This window comes from Orbicella franksi, chromosome 15, assembly GCF_964199315.1.
Source record: "Orbicella franksi chromosome 15, jaOrbFran1.1, whole genome shotgun sequence".
NCBI classification, from domain to species: Eukaryota; Metazoa; Cnidaria; class Anthozoa; order Scleractinia; family Merulinidae; genus Orbicella; species Orbicella franksi.
In genome coordinates, this window is record NC_138159.1 from 11,979,253 (window position 1) to 11,992,174 (window position 12,922).

Here is a 12,922-nt window from a genome sequence, read left to right on the forward strand (position 1 = left end):
GCCATGGTCACCAGGTTGATCAGCCAAATCACTAAAACATCTATTTATAACAGGTCACTTTCTTGGTATTGCCCTAACCAACAAATAAAACCTAACCGCAAGCAAACCAGTGTGAAAGTGAACAAAAAACATTTGGTGAGTGCGTATTAGTCTATCACTAAATTATAACCAGTTTCAGCCTAGTCCAGGCCTAAACTACAGTAGAGCAGGTGTGGCATCGTCCATTACGAAAAGCTTGGTTACCAATCATGGCATCAACTGTTAAAATGGCCTCGACCGTTTACGAAAGGGAAATCAACTGCGACTTAAGAGTCTTCTCCGGGGTCACCGTTTTTCCCGAAAGCGTGAAAAAGATTGGCTTGATGGCACGTTAGCAAGTGCTTTGTTAAAAAAAACGCTCGACCCAGTTTCTGCGTGCGCAGTCGTTAGACGTTCCTGTTCTCAATCTCGTTCCCAGGCTATCTCTCCTCCGCCTCCAAGAGGGGCAGAGAAGAGAGAGCGCGGGAACGAGGTTTCCTGTTTTCTCGCCAAGAAAATCCGGAGCGCGCGGCTTTATGACGTCACAGACTTATTCAGCTAATTAGTAAGTTAAGGTGATGGTTCTTTGGTGAAGTGGGTATAGATATGTTGATAAGAAATCATAAATGAAAGTTCGTTGGGAAATCGTAAAATGAGGAGAATCCGGCGCAATGCCTTTGCCTTGGGCAAAAAAGGCGATGTCAGCCCGGCGGAGACACTATCATCTCCAGATTACTCACAGGAGGGGGTGTTTGATATCGTGCCTTCAAGTCATGGAGTGGTTTTACCATCCGACGCAGAAGGCGTTGAAAGCGGGAGCCCGTCCTGTTCACACTTGACAGAAGTTCAGGTTCAAGGTATTAAAATAACTTTATCCACGCATAGTTAGCTAACTATGATCCACGTCTTGACGAGCAAATTTTACCATGGGTTTTTTTGATGAAAAAAATACCGTAAATCAGTGCGCGCGTATTTCCCTTTGCATCTAGTATAGCACGCTCACGCAGTACTACAGCTACAGCGTAGCAGGAAAACTTCACGAAACATTCACTCACTCAATCTTCTTGGTGCCCTTTATCTACGTTGTCGCGCATTTCGTTATCATGCTTTTTTTCTCTTCCAGCTTTTATTGTTCACTGAAAAAAATTAATCTTAGACGAGCTGCTGGCTCCGTGGTTAGTTTGATCAGTGTGTGCCAAAAAAACATACTAAATTAAGATATCACGATTGAGTTTGGCATGTTTTGGTTCCTGATCTGCTTATTCTGAGAACCAAGAATATGTGCACACTCGTATCGGACTCTGAATAGGTTTGGGCACGAGTTTTCGTGTCCAGTATAATAGCTGGCTAATGGAAACTTTAACTGTTTAAGCCAATCAGAATGAAGTAATGTTTCCCTTATGTGTTAAGAATTCTACGATAAAAAGGCAGGAATTGGTTGCTGGTTTTGTGGGCCAGAACTTCCTGGCGGATTCGATCAACTTTTCTGAACGTTATCGATGTTTTCTTTCTAGTTAAAACTATCAAGCTTGGGTTTACCATGTTCGTTAATTTTCCCACCAGCCTTTAGGGAAGTGTTTGACCTCTTCGACAGCAATGGCGGGGGAACGATTGACGCCGAGGAGCTGGATTTAGCGCTGAAATCTGTGGATATTCACCTATCACAGGAAGACTTACAAGAAGTAGTGGGCGCTATGGATAAAGACGGTAAAAAACTTTTTCCCAACGCGATAAAAATGATAATCTTGTGCTGCCTTATAAATAGTGTTTCATTTCATATGGACCCCTATTGTAGACAGCACCATATTATAGAGCCCACTTGACTAATTAAGTGACTTATCGTAGATGCGCGAACAGCCCCTCGCATCGGTTGCTCTTGTCTCTAGACTTGCTCGTTTAAATGAGCCCCTCCTTCCAATGGTCTCTCTAGTGGATAGTGGTCCTCAAAGAGCACTGAGTTCTCCTTTGTGAAAAACCACTCCCGTAAGAAAAGGTCAGAAAACATTACGGTAGATAATTAACGGTCGTTTCGTGCGAAAGTCAGTTCGCCTGAATCCAGTTCGCCCGGACTGCATGATAGTCGATTCGCCCGGCGGACTGTTAGTTCCGTGGTCAGCAGATTAAAGAACGAGAAATAGGCATGTTTTAAGTGTAATTTTGTTTCATTATGCCCACAATGTTGTCTTTTTCGCTCATTTAGTTTAAAGAAAGAAAAGTTGACACATCCCCTCTTTGAAGTTTTAGTTCGGGAGAAGGTACTTTCAGCCCGGGCGAACAACTGACATCGGGCGAACTGGCTATCGGACGAAACGGCGACCGGTTACCACGGTAGCTTGCTCTCACAGGTAGTCTCTTTGGATATAGTCTTCTGTGAATTTGCATATCTGTGTCGGAGACAGCCCCGGATCTCCATGTTCCCGTGTAGCTATAGATAGATAATCCCATTCGTTTCCTCTTGTTCGCAGGAAATGGTGAAATTGATTTCTACGAGTTTCTTAACTTGATGACCAACACGGAGCGGTTTTTAGAAGGATTGGGTAAGGATCGTCCATTTTAGTACTCAAAAATGTTCCTTGTAGACGTAAACCTTCCAATTACTACCCGGTTGAATTAATTGAAATCAAAACTTGTTTAAAAACTAGTGAGTGGACTTTGTTTTCCGTTGACCGTCCAAATTTCGCATCTTTTCAAGCAACCGTTGGAGAAAAAAGGAAGAGAGAGCATCTTCTGTTTGAAGCACTGACGCAATTTATGAAGAGATCCGCCCTCCATTCAATAAACGAGATAGTGGGGTAAGTGGAACCTACTCGCCATACTCTTCAGTCTCATGCTTTAGTTTTACCAGTAAACTAACCTGCGTAACTGGCGGGATTTAGCGCAGGAATGCTCTTGTTTTGACGGCGAAATCGTACGTGAACGCGAGTGGCGAAGCCGAGAGGGTATTGGTAAGGAGTCGAGTTGAATTTCACCCAAGGCTTCGCCGCTTGCGAGCTACACCCGCGTGAGAATAAAAAGGCGGCTCCGCCACCAAAAATCACTCACTCACGAATCTCGCCAGCTACGGCTATCAGTTAACTGTCTTGTCGCTCTTTTGCCAAGAACAACATGCGCAACATCTAATATGCATTAGACTATCATTCTGTTGATAATCAAGACAACAAAATACAGCTGACCCTTATCCCGCCCTCTCTTGCTCTTATTGATATCAAGCTTCTCCCCGCAGTTTTTATCACACCAAGTACAAGCGCATCCAAGCACCTCATGTTGTGGGCCACTATGCGGCAGGGGCCCGGGTCATAGGCCTGACAGAGAACCAGCTGAGGAGGCACATGGAGAGCCTTAAGGCCAGACATGCGGCTGGTGATAACAAATCCCCGTATGCCGAGCCTCTGCACATAGTGTTTGGCAAGGTTGGTTTATTTTGCTAATATCGAAAGCATGAGAACTAAACGGAAGAGAAATGAATCAAGGGAAGTTTCTAAAGCAGCCTTCGATCATCAACATCAAACAAAAACCGTCATGGTGCATCGCAAGAGAAATAGCGATTATCAGGTTCTTCATTCTTCTTACACAAAGTTAGGAAATAGGTTTGTAAGGAACTTTGTACAAATAACACTCGCAGTCAACTCACAATGCGAATACGCAACCTCGTTCTTAGGCTCTGTCCTTTACCTCCCTTGTCTACCCCGATGGAAAAGTTTGATTCACAGGTGGTCACGTGACAGCCGCAACCAGTCTTTGTCCTCAACGACAAGGGAGGCAAAGGAGAGAGAGAGCTGGGAACGAGGTTGTCCAAAAACGTCGCTAAGCGTTGCGTGACTTGAGTACCTCTCAGCGTCACGTCAGACCTTCGCCTCATGGAGTTTCAACTTTCTTTTCTAGGTGAAAAAGCGTCCTCAAAGCCGTCCTAAGCCTGTTATTCCACATGGAAGTGTTAAAGGAACAAACCCCTTGCCAGATACGTCTCAAACGCGCGGAAAAATTCGACTCAAGTTCGGTAGACTGAACATGAACCCGTCATCTTCCAATCCTAATCTTCGTAACAAGAATCCTGTACTGCCAAACAGGGTATGTCTTTGAATTCTAGCTTTCCTGTAAACGAACTAACGTTCTTACGTATTGCATAAGTGAATATATGAAAGATTATATATATGAACAATCATATCTTCAGTTCTTATTTACTGATCACTCAGTTCTCTCTCAACCGTTACAAGGCAAATGAGAGAGAGCCTGGGATCGAGGTTGCAGTTCTCTGCTGAACAAACTCATGCTTACTTGTTCTAACCAATCAGAGGAAAGACTCTATATTGTCAGCCAATCAGCTGCAAAGTGAAAACCTATCTCCTTTTAGCTCACAGGGCCTTTCCCGTGCTTCCCACCGGTTACATGTGTTCCTGTGCTTCTCCCTAGGGTGGTTTCCCCCCGCTTTCCACTTATGTTTTCCCCACTTGCCACTGGCTACCCATTTTCCTGTGCTTCACAGCAGTTAAATTTTCTATGTTGGTCATCGATCACGTTTTCCCATGTTTCCCACTGGCTATATCTTTTGTCGCACTTACCACCAGCTACCTACTTTCCAGGCATTCTGCTTTGACCAATGAATGGGTTATTTCATAAATTGAAAAATGATTGAATCTGTACGGGATGGACCATTATTTTTTTTGAAGGGGGAGTAGACTGCAAAACAGTCGTTTTTGGACGTTTTCAGAAGGCGCGATCCTCGCGTGTGAAGCACGCGAGCGTCACACGCCCGTGGGGCGTGAGAGGCGAGTATTTTCTAGCGTCTCTCCCCATTCTCCCTCGCCGTTTTTACATTCGCTTCAGACCTTTCGTTCGAATATTGACCGTCGCCCGCATTCGCAAAAAATACGACTGTTTTGCAATCTAAAGGGGGAGGGGGAGGGGGAGGGGTGATGGGCAATTTCCCAAAAAACTTCCTGCACAGAAAAAACAGCTGAAAAATTGAGCAAGGGCTTTTTACTCTCCAGATCCTGTGCATGACTTCAAAATAAATTCTGATACAAATTTTCATGAAAAATTTTTCATGCCCACCCCCCCCCCCCCACCTCAGAAAAATAATGGTCCGTGCCTAATTACTAACGTAACATCATCGTGTTAACTTCTGTCTGGCAGCATGCCATGGGCCATGCAGCTCAGCTACTGATGCCTCGTCAAGGAAAGCGCGAACAGCCCAGACCCCCACTGAAAAAAAATGGTTGGGTCAGTCAGCGGATTAAACCATTTCCAGTTGAACTTCCAAGCGTGTATGTGAAAGAAGGAAAGAAAAGAGATAAACCAGAACAGCGATTGAGTCTGACATTTGATGATCTACCCAAAATAAGAGACAAGGCAAGTAAATGGCTATATAAACAATAGGCTCCATTTAGCATGGAAATACACTTGGATATTTGTTTGCAGACGTTTTCTGTTCAGAGAAGTGAACAGGTTTCAGAGAAAACTGTGTCAACTGTGAGCTTTGAGGAACAGATAATGTTCAAGGACAAATAACAAAGCATATTTTTGTGTAAAATGGAGGCAACTGTGTTTCTTATTCTTCGAATATTTTTCACAACACGCGCAGTTTTGAAAATTGGGGAATATCACTTGGATATTCCCCAGTTTTTTCTGGAGAATATTCAGTCACATGATGCATTTAGACCAATCAGCATGAGCAAAAATATTTGAGGGATTATAACCAGAATTATTGTATATAACTTTTTAAATGATAACTTTGCTTTAATTAATTGATTTAAGTATTTCTTACCTTAATTTATCTAATTAATTCAGTAATTTATCTAATTCATTAATTTAAAAAATTAATGTAAATCCAACTCTCCTATGTCTAGCCTCTTCCCGGCATTCAGTTAGTTAGGGTGCAGCACGAAAAAGGGTGAGCGAAAAATAGGGGAGAAGAGCGGCAAGAGAAAGCCAAATTGAATGCTGTGTCCCAACTAACTGAACGCCTGGAAGAGGTTATCCTATGTCACAAAGTTAAACCAGCAAAAACTATGTCACAAAGTTGACAAAATTTAGATTTTAAAATCAGGGTGTAACAACAGTGCTGAACTCTTTTCTCTACTAATAATAGTTTGTTGTTCTAAAGGTTGCTCAAGCAAGAGAAGTCCACTTCAAAAGGCTCAGGGAAACAAAAAGTAAAGACAGTGAAGAACATTGGAAATCCTTAGGACCTAATGACATAACCTCTAATGTATTACGGAATTACTTTAGACTCTCTTTTAATGCCTACACACCATATGTTACTATCAGTTTGGCTTGAGGATGTACAGCACTCACTAAGAGTTTATGTCAATTTACAGTCCCCAGTTACATGTGGTGTTCAGTGCAAGTTTCTGAATATTTGTAGAGGGCTTCAGAATGAAGTAGAATGTGAAATACCATCAGAAAAACTGTCAGATGACAGATTAATAATGACAGGAAATAGTAACCTAAATGATCCTCCTTGAAATAAACAGGTGTTTTCTAGTGTCGGAGGGTTTATTGTTTTCATCAATAAAACACCAAGCCTTTGGCCAACACGGCAATAACATAAGGGTCAAGACATAAATGCACGCTATGACATGAAGACTTCAACTGAACATACATAACACATTTTTTTTTATGATGAACTCCTCATGGCAAAATAGATTTCTGCAAATTTACAAACAAAAGAATGATTCAAACGTGTGGTTACAACATTGGAAGGGGGGGTGCAAATATGGGAAGTAGGGGTAGGGCAAATCATGCTTGTAGGGAAAAGGTTTGTTCTCTTGGTTTTCACAGGCGGGCAAAATTTCTTGAATTAAACTTCTTTATGAGAGAAGCTTTTCTCTAGATGGCCCAGCCTTGAATGAAACCCCTGCAAAATTAAACATTTTTGGGTGTCCCGTAGTTTATACATGTCCCTCATTATGCTGAAATGAGGATTGTATGTCTTTCAGTGTCATGTACAACAGTAGCAGTGACAATGCCACAACTGTAATTACTACAGTGGTGCACTGATAGTGAATGGTGGCGTCAGTGTATGAATGTAGCTATTGTGTATCTGGTGTAACTGGTGACTCTCCAACAACTTCAGTACAACTACAGCACAGGGCAGACCTCAGGGCAGCAGATTGAACCCGAGTATAGCTGCATGGTTACAGTTTAATGCTAGTTGTCCCACCTGCTAGTACTCAATTACAACGACTGCTCTTGGTTGAGTTCAATTAAACTCCTTGGCTATAGGGGGATTCATGCTGACGTCATTGTTTATAGTTTTGCTCATTTCCATACTGCTTTGCTTACAGAAGGACACATGTTAGATATGAATTGACTCCAAGCAGCTAAAGAGCTAGTGAAACTTAATCCCTGGTGAAATTTTTTGCCTTTTGGGTATAATATTCAAGGAGATATTGGCTTTCAAAAACTGCAAAATTTCTGGGTGGCAAAAGCGCTAATGAGCTCATACATTCTTTGTAAAATTTTGAGTTTTTAAACCCGTGTTGCACAACAAGTATTCAATACATCAGGCTCATATTCATTGGCAGAGTTAATCGTACTTTTGCCTTTCAATATTCAGAACTGATTTATTTGTACATGTAGCTCCATCAGAAACTGAATTGCTTATGCTAATGAGGCAAATATTGTAAACAAGGATTCCCCTATTCTTGTGAATTAACCAGCTAGTATTGTTAACCATGATAAGCTGATAATAACGATAATGATGATGATGATGATGATAATAGTAATAATAATAGTAATAGTAATAGTAACAGTAATAGTAATAGTAACAGTAATAGTAATAGTAATAGTAATAGTAATAGTAATAGTAATAGTAATAGTAATAGTAATAGTAATAGTAATAGTAATAGTAATAGTAATAGTAATAGTAATAGTAATAGTAATAGTAATAGTAATAATAATAATAATAATGATAATAATAATAAACTGGACGCTACAAGAGCTGGCCAAACTTGATACAAAGACTAGGAAGTTCCTGACAATGTATAAAATGCACCACCCCAAATCTGACGTGGACAGGCTGTACCTGCCCAGAATCGAAGGAGGTAGAGGGCTTATAAAACTGGAGCTTTCCCACAAGACGACCACTATCGGTCTTGATAAATACCTCCAGCAGACACAGGACACCCTTCTCCACTTTGCCAAAGACCATGATGACAAGAGATCCTTGTACTCCATCAGCAGACAGTCAACGAAGTTTAGCTGGGAACTGGAAGTGCCTGCAACACCACCTGCAGAGGATGAGGTGAGCACCACCTATGTCCGCAAAACAAAGGCCAAGGCAAAACACCAGGGTCGCCAACAGCTCAGGTCCAAGTGGGAATCAAAAGTGCTCCATGGCAAATACCCACAGTGGGTGAAACAGGCTGGTGTGGACCAAGACAAGACCCACAGATGGCTAAAAGCAGCCAGCCTCAAGGCAGAAACAGAGGGCTTTATCATCGCAGCCCAAAATCAAAGCCTCTCAACATGCTGGTACCAACATAACATTCTCAAGAAGCCTGACGTGGACCCAAAATGCAGACTGTGTGGCCGTTTTGATGAAACGACTGACCACCTGGTCTCTGGCTGCCCTGAACTGGCTAAAACTGAATACATTCGCCGCCACAAGAAGGCAGCTGCACACATGCACTGGAAGATCTGCAAAGAGTTCGGTATTGAGGTGAAGGATCGATGGTATGAACATGAACCCACGACTGTCACCGAGAAAAACAATATCACCATTTTGTGGGACATGCCCATCCACACTGACAGAACCATCACAGCTAATAGGCCGGACATTGTGCTAAAGAACAAGAAGGACAAAACTTGCCTTCTCATTGACATGACCGTACCCCTCGATGCCAACACCTCAGTGAAAACCACGGAAAAGTTTAACAAATACAAAGATTTGGAAATCAAGATAGAGAGAATGTGGGGGCTCAAAACAACAACAGTCCTGGTGGTTATAGGAGCCCTCGGTATTATCAAGAAGGGCATGGAAAGCTACATCAACAAAATCCCTGGCAACATCAACATACATGAACTCCAGCAAATAACTCTACTTTCTACTGCCCACCTTCTCAGGCGGGTCCTCTCCATCAGGTAGAAACCCTCTTTGCCTCCCAAAGTAAATCAAAAGTGGAGTCTTAAGAAAGATGTGTTACATATGTATCATTGCTTCATTGATGTAAACCCGCATAAACTAACTAACATTGAAAACAGAGAATACTTAACACCCTCACCCATAATTTTAGCTTTGTAATTGTATGAGCATGATATGTTTACTGACTTAAACATATGTTTGACCTTTCTCTGGTATTTATTGCAGATAAGCTGTATCCCCAATTTGTTACAAAAATTTTGAGTAAAACTATACGGTTTATCTGCCAGAGTTTATGGTAATTGTTTCATTAAAAGCGTCCCCAAAATGTAGAAAAATAAAATAAAAATGAAAATACACCAAAATATTTGTAGAGCATGGTATAATGGCTCATAACCCATGATGGCTAAGCCAATGAAAACTCTTGAATTGCATTTAATTTATTCAATGATCCAGTTTTTTGAATGTAAATTATTCAGACAAGATATTTGTATCAGTATGTCTAGAGTGTGAAATTACAGTAACACTACAGCTTTTATCTCATTCAAATCAGTCTTGTGTTTGTTCACACAGAAAATGTAGTACACAATTAATTTACTGTGCACAACAATTCCTGTTCTAAAAATGCAAGAGAATGCAGAAGATACATTGTACAGAAATGCCAGCATTGATTTATTGAATTTCAGATACAGGATTCAAGTTAATTAAGAGTTTGTGACAATCTCTGTGTTATATCCTATAAAATTATTGCTCTCAGACTGTGCATAAATTTGTACTAACTGTAAGGAAAAAAATTAATTCTACGGGATATATGTACAGGATCTAGAAAAGCTCCTTAAAACATTCAAACTTTTTGTGTAACATGGACATATAGGAGCTTTTATGCCACCTCTCTGTTTGCTTGCTATGTACACTGAAGTTCAATGAATTATTGCACAGGGTACAATACAGTGTATTGAACAGCTCTTCATGTGTAGTATTGCTACCTGAAGGCCAATAGACATGAGTCTGGCAACATGACGATTCAGTCAGCTTTTGCTCTGCGTCTTGATTTAGCTATATTTGTTTGTCGAGTAGCTAAAAAAGAGAAAAACAAAAAGGGACAATATCTTTAGGAAGTTGTTTAATTCAAAGAAAACTGATGTCCAACATTTATACTTGAATGGTTAATGAAAGGCCCTTTCAATGGGTTAGTGGCCACGCCAGGGAAATAAGAACAAAGTGTCGTATTGATGATGGTCACCTAACAAAAAGCATTATAATTGTATTGTTCACATGAATCGCTCTCCTAGTTTTGACTGAGTTAAAAGTGAAGTAGTTTTATTCCAAGGATTTTCGAAGTACACCAACCTCATCTGAAGATATTAAAAAATCTCCAAAGACATTCTGAAGATTTTCAAAGTTCTCCAAAGTTGTGGTTTGCTACACAACCTTGTGAGGCTAGCATTTTTTCCCTTCAAAACACAAGAATCATCATAACTCACCAACACTTTTCTTTTAACTAAATGTATTTGGTTCAAGCTAATAATTTGTTTTGAAAGTTTGTTAGTTAAAAGCAACAGTTTAAATGTTTCTACTGAACGAGAGTAATAATTATTGGTCCATCCCGACATTGAAGTTTTTGACACCAGCTGCAAGAGCTGGCAGCTATATAGGTACTTCTGTGGGGCCTTAAATGTGAACTTGGCTTAGACTACAAATAAAGTGGTTACAAATTGGTGATTTGTATAGTTTACAAATTGCCAACAAAGAGAAAACAACAAAAAGCACAAAAAAACAAAAAGACAAAAAGAAAAAACAAAACATACAATGTCCTTGAATGGAAAGCCTGCCGGTTACCCTGCAAACTGAGGGATAAAATGTACACCGAGGGTAAAATGCAGACTGTAGACTGCAGACTATTCAATTGATTTGTGTTACCACAGGATGTAACAAATCAATAATTTTGATACTCGAATAAAAGCGATAATTTTCGATACCAATGATTTGATTATTACAGAAAATCAGTAAAAATCGATAGCAAAAGCTGTTGTGATTATCAATTTTGATCGATTTTTGTCATTAGAGTTTGATTTCTATCAATTTCTTTCGAAAAATATTGATATGTATATGTATGTATATGTACATGTATGTATATGGACACTTTTCTCTCGCATCTGCCATCTTGGATTTCAATGCAGAAAAGACCCCAGGAACGAGGTTGAACATCATCATAGTCACAAAACCTCTGTTAACACCATACACAGCTAGAGACAAGAAGTCCTATGTCTGCACATGTAGAACGATGTTTGAAGTTTGGTTATTGAATTCACTCAAGGTGCAAAACAGTTTGGTCAGGAACAATTTTCTTCAGTATTCTGGCAATGAATTATTTTCTTGGTTTATTCTATGTATTCCAGTGCACCATCCTGCAGTTTCCATGTGATATTCAAAGACTTGCTTATGCTGGAGGAAAATTTTTCCTCTGTAAACCGTGTGTCCTAAGTGTACAGGTTTCCTTTTTGCACATCTGTTTCGTGCAATCTCCAGGTTTAACTGCTCCATATCAGGTAAGACACAGTGGTTACTTTTCGTTTGATTTCAGATTGGCTTTTTCGCTTCGAGGTGTGAATGACTTTTTTAATAGTTTCATTCTCGCTAGTAATCAATCAAAATCTATAATCCGATCCCGAATCGTGTGATTATTGATGTTTATTGAGTAATTTGACTAATCAATTGATAAGTATTGAATAATATTGAGTATTATCAATTAGGTTTTCGATGATTGATTTCGGTCCATTTGTTATGTCCTTGTTACCATTGCCACTATCAAGAGCTAAACGTAAACCGGTCAACCGAGCTTTATTCAAGCTAACCAAGTGATATTCATGCTAACTGGAGTGCAGACTTTCACTCTGATTAGCCTGAATAATGCCTATGTTAGGCTGTTTATGGTTAATACTTGATAATGGGAGCAACACGATATAGACTTAAAAACGGTCTTCAGTCTGCGGTCAGGCCGCATTTTACCCTCAGTCTGCATTTTACCCCTAGTCTGCAGTCTGCTTTTTACACTGACCGTTTACTGTTATTAGGTATAGGGGTTAAAAACTGAGAGAAGTACAAATTAACAACACACCTTTTTTCTTCTTCTCTTTTTCACTTCGCTCTATGTGTTTTGCTAACTTCAAAGATAAAAACGCGCTCACAGCCATCAAAGGAGTCAGGATTATGAACACTGTAAACATAGCGAAATATTTAGCACATTACGATGCACATGAAAACAAACAAAAACAAACAAACTGTTCTCGATTGTAAATAACGTAGGTCCAATGAAGTACCAACCAAAAAGATCGAATGCTGACAGACAACTGGTAATCACTACAACAGAAGCACATAGAACAAACGTATCGCTAGTTACCGTATAAAAGAAACTCTTTCGGGTTTAAGGCGACATATCTAACGAAGGATTCCAGGGTTTCCCTCCATGGTCCTTTCTCAGTCGAATTGTCCGCCATATTGATTATAAAAAATTACCGCTGACCATTGGATAGGTTTCAGGGAGTGGGACCTTGGACGTTACAAAACCTTTCCTTGAGGGCGGGGTGCACATTTTAAAAAGATCTTGAGGGTGTCTTTTTAATTTTGATTTTCTTTACATATGTTTGAAACATATTCACAGGCATTCTTTTTTAATTCTTTTATTCCTTGATTCTTTTACAAGGAGCTTGGACTAATATTACCAGTCCTTCACATAAAGCAACTTTTCAGGTGCTAACCGTGCAGTGTTTCTCATCATAAGAAACTTACTTTATTCATCTAGTTTGGCACTATGCAGTTCTG

General features: G+C 40.1%; 3 protein-coding genes and 1 pseudogene across 4 annotated transcripts in view; 3 read left to right on the forward strand and 1 right to left on the reverse strand.

Moving 5' to 3' along the window:
• Nucleotides 1-12,922, forward strand: part of LOC145470010 (uncharacterized) — a 185,340-nt gene that overhangs the window by 132,017 nt on the left and 40,401 nt on the right. The gene's annotated exons all lie outside the window — the stretch shown is intronic.
• Nucleotides 671-7,769, forward strand: LOC145469210 (uncharacterized; annotated as a pseudogene). Its single transcript, XR_014042289.1, has 9 exons — nucleotides 671-868; nucleotides 1,533-1,725; nucleotides 2,484-2,555; nucleotides 2,711-2,810; nucleotides 3,242-3,432; nucleotides 3,595-3,605; nucleotides 3,910-4,086; nucleotides 5,152-5,367; nucleotides 6,122-7,769. The product of XR_014042289.1 is annotated as an uncharacterized LOC145469210 (transcript).
• Nucleotides 7,953-9,342, forward strand: LOC145470298 (uncharacterized). Its single transcript, XM_081454124.1, has one exon. It carries the CDS (start codon nucleotides 8,000-8,002, stop codon nucleotides 9,104-9,106), a length of 1,107 nt encoding a protein of 368 aa, XP_081310250.1. The 5' UTR covers nucleotides 7,953-7,999; the 3' UTR covers nucleotides 9,107-9,342.
• LOC145470299 (small integral membrane protein 15-like) lies at nucleotides 9,650-12,597 on the reverse strand. Its single transcript, XM_081454125.1, has 3 exons — nucleotides 12,501-12,597; nucleotides 12,219-12,317; nucleotides 9,650-10,177 (listed from the first exon to the last, which is right to left on the reverse strand). Exons 1-3 carry the CDS (start codon nucleotides 12,595-12,597, stop codon nucleotides 10,125-10,127), a joined length of 249 nt encoding a protein of 82 aa, XP_081310251.1. The 3' UTR covers nucleotides 9,650-10,124.

What these genes read in the sequence shown, in the direction of transcription:
- LOC145470298 (XM_081454124.1), top strand. Translation starts at nt 8,000, where the DNA reads ATGTATAAAATGCACCACCCCAAATCTGACGTGGACAGGCTGTACCTG.
- LOC145470299 (XM_081454125.1), bottom strand. Translation starts at nt 12,597, where the DNA reads ATGGCGGACAATTCGACTGAGAAAGGACCATGGAGGGAAACCCTGGAA. An exon ending in GAAAGAGTTTCTTTTATACG is followed by an intron (nt 12,318 to 12,500) that starts GTAACTAGCGAT and finishes CTATGTTTACAG; the next exon opens with TGTTCATAATCCTGACTCCT. An exon ending in AAAAGAGAAGAAGAAAAAAG is followed by an intron (nt 10,178 to 12,218) that starts GTGTGTTGTTAA and finishes TCTCTTTTTTAG; the next exon opens with CTACTCGACAAACAAATATA.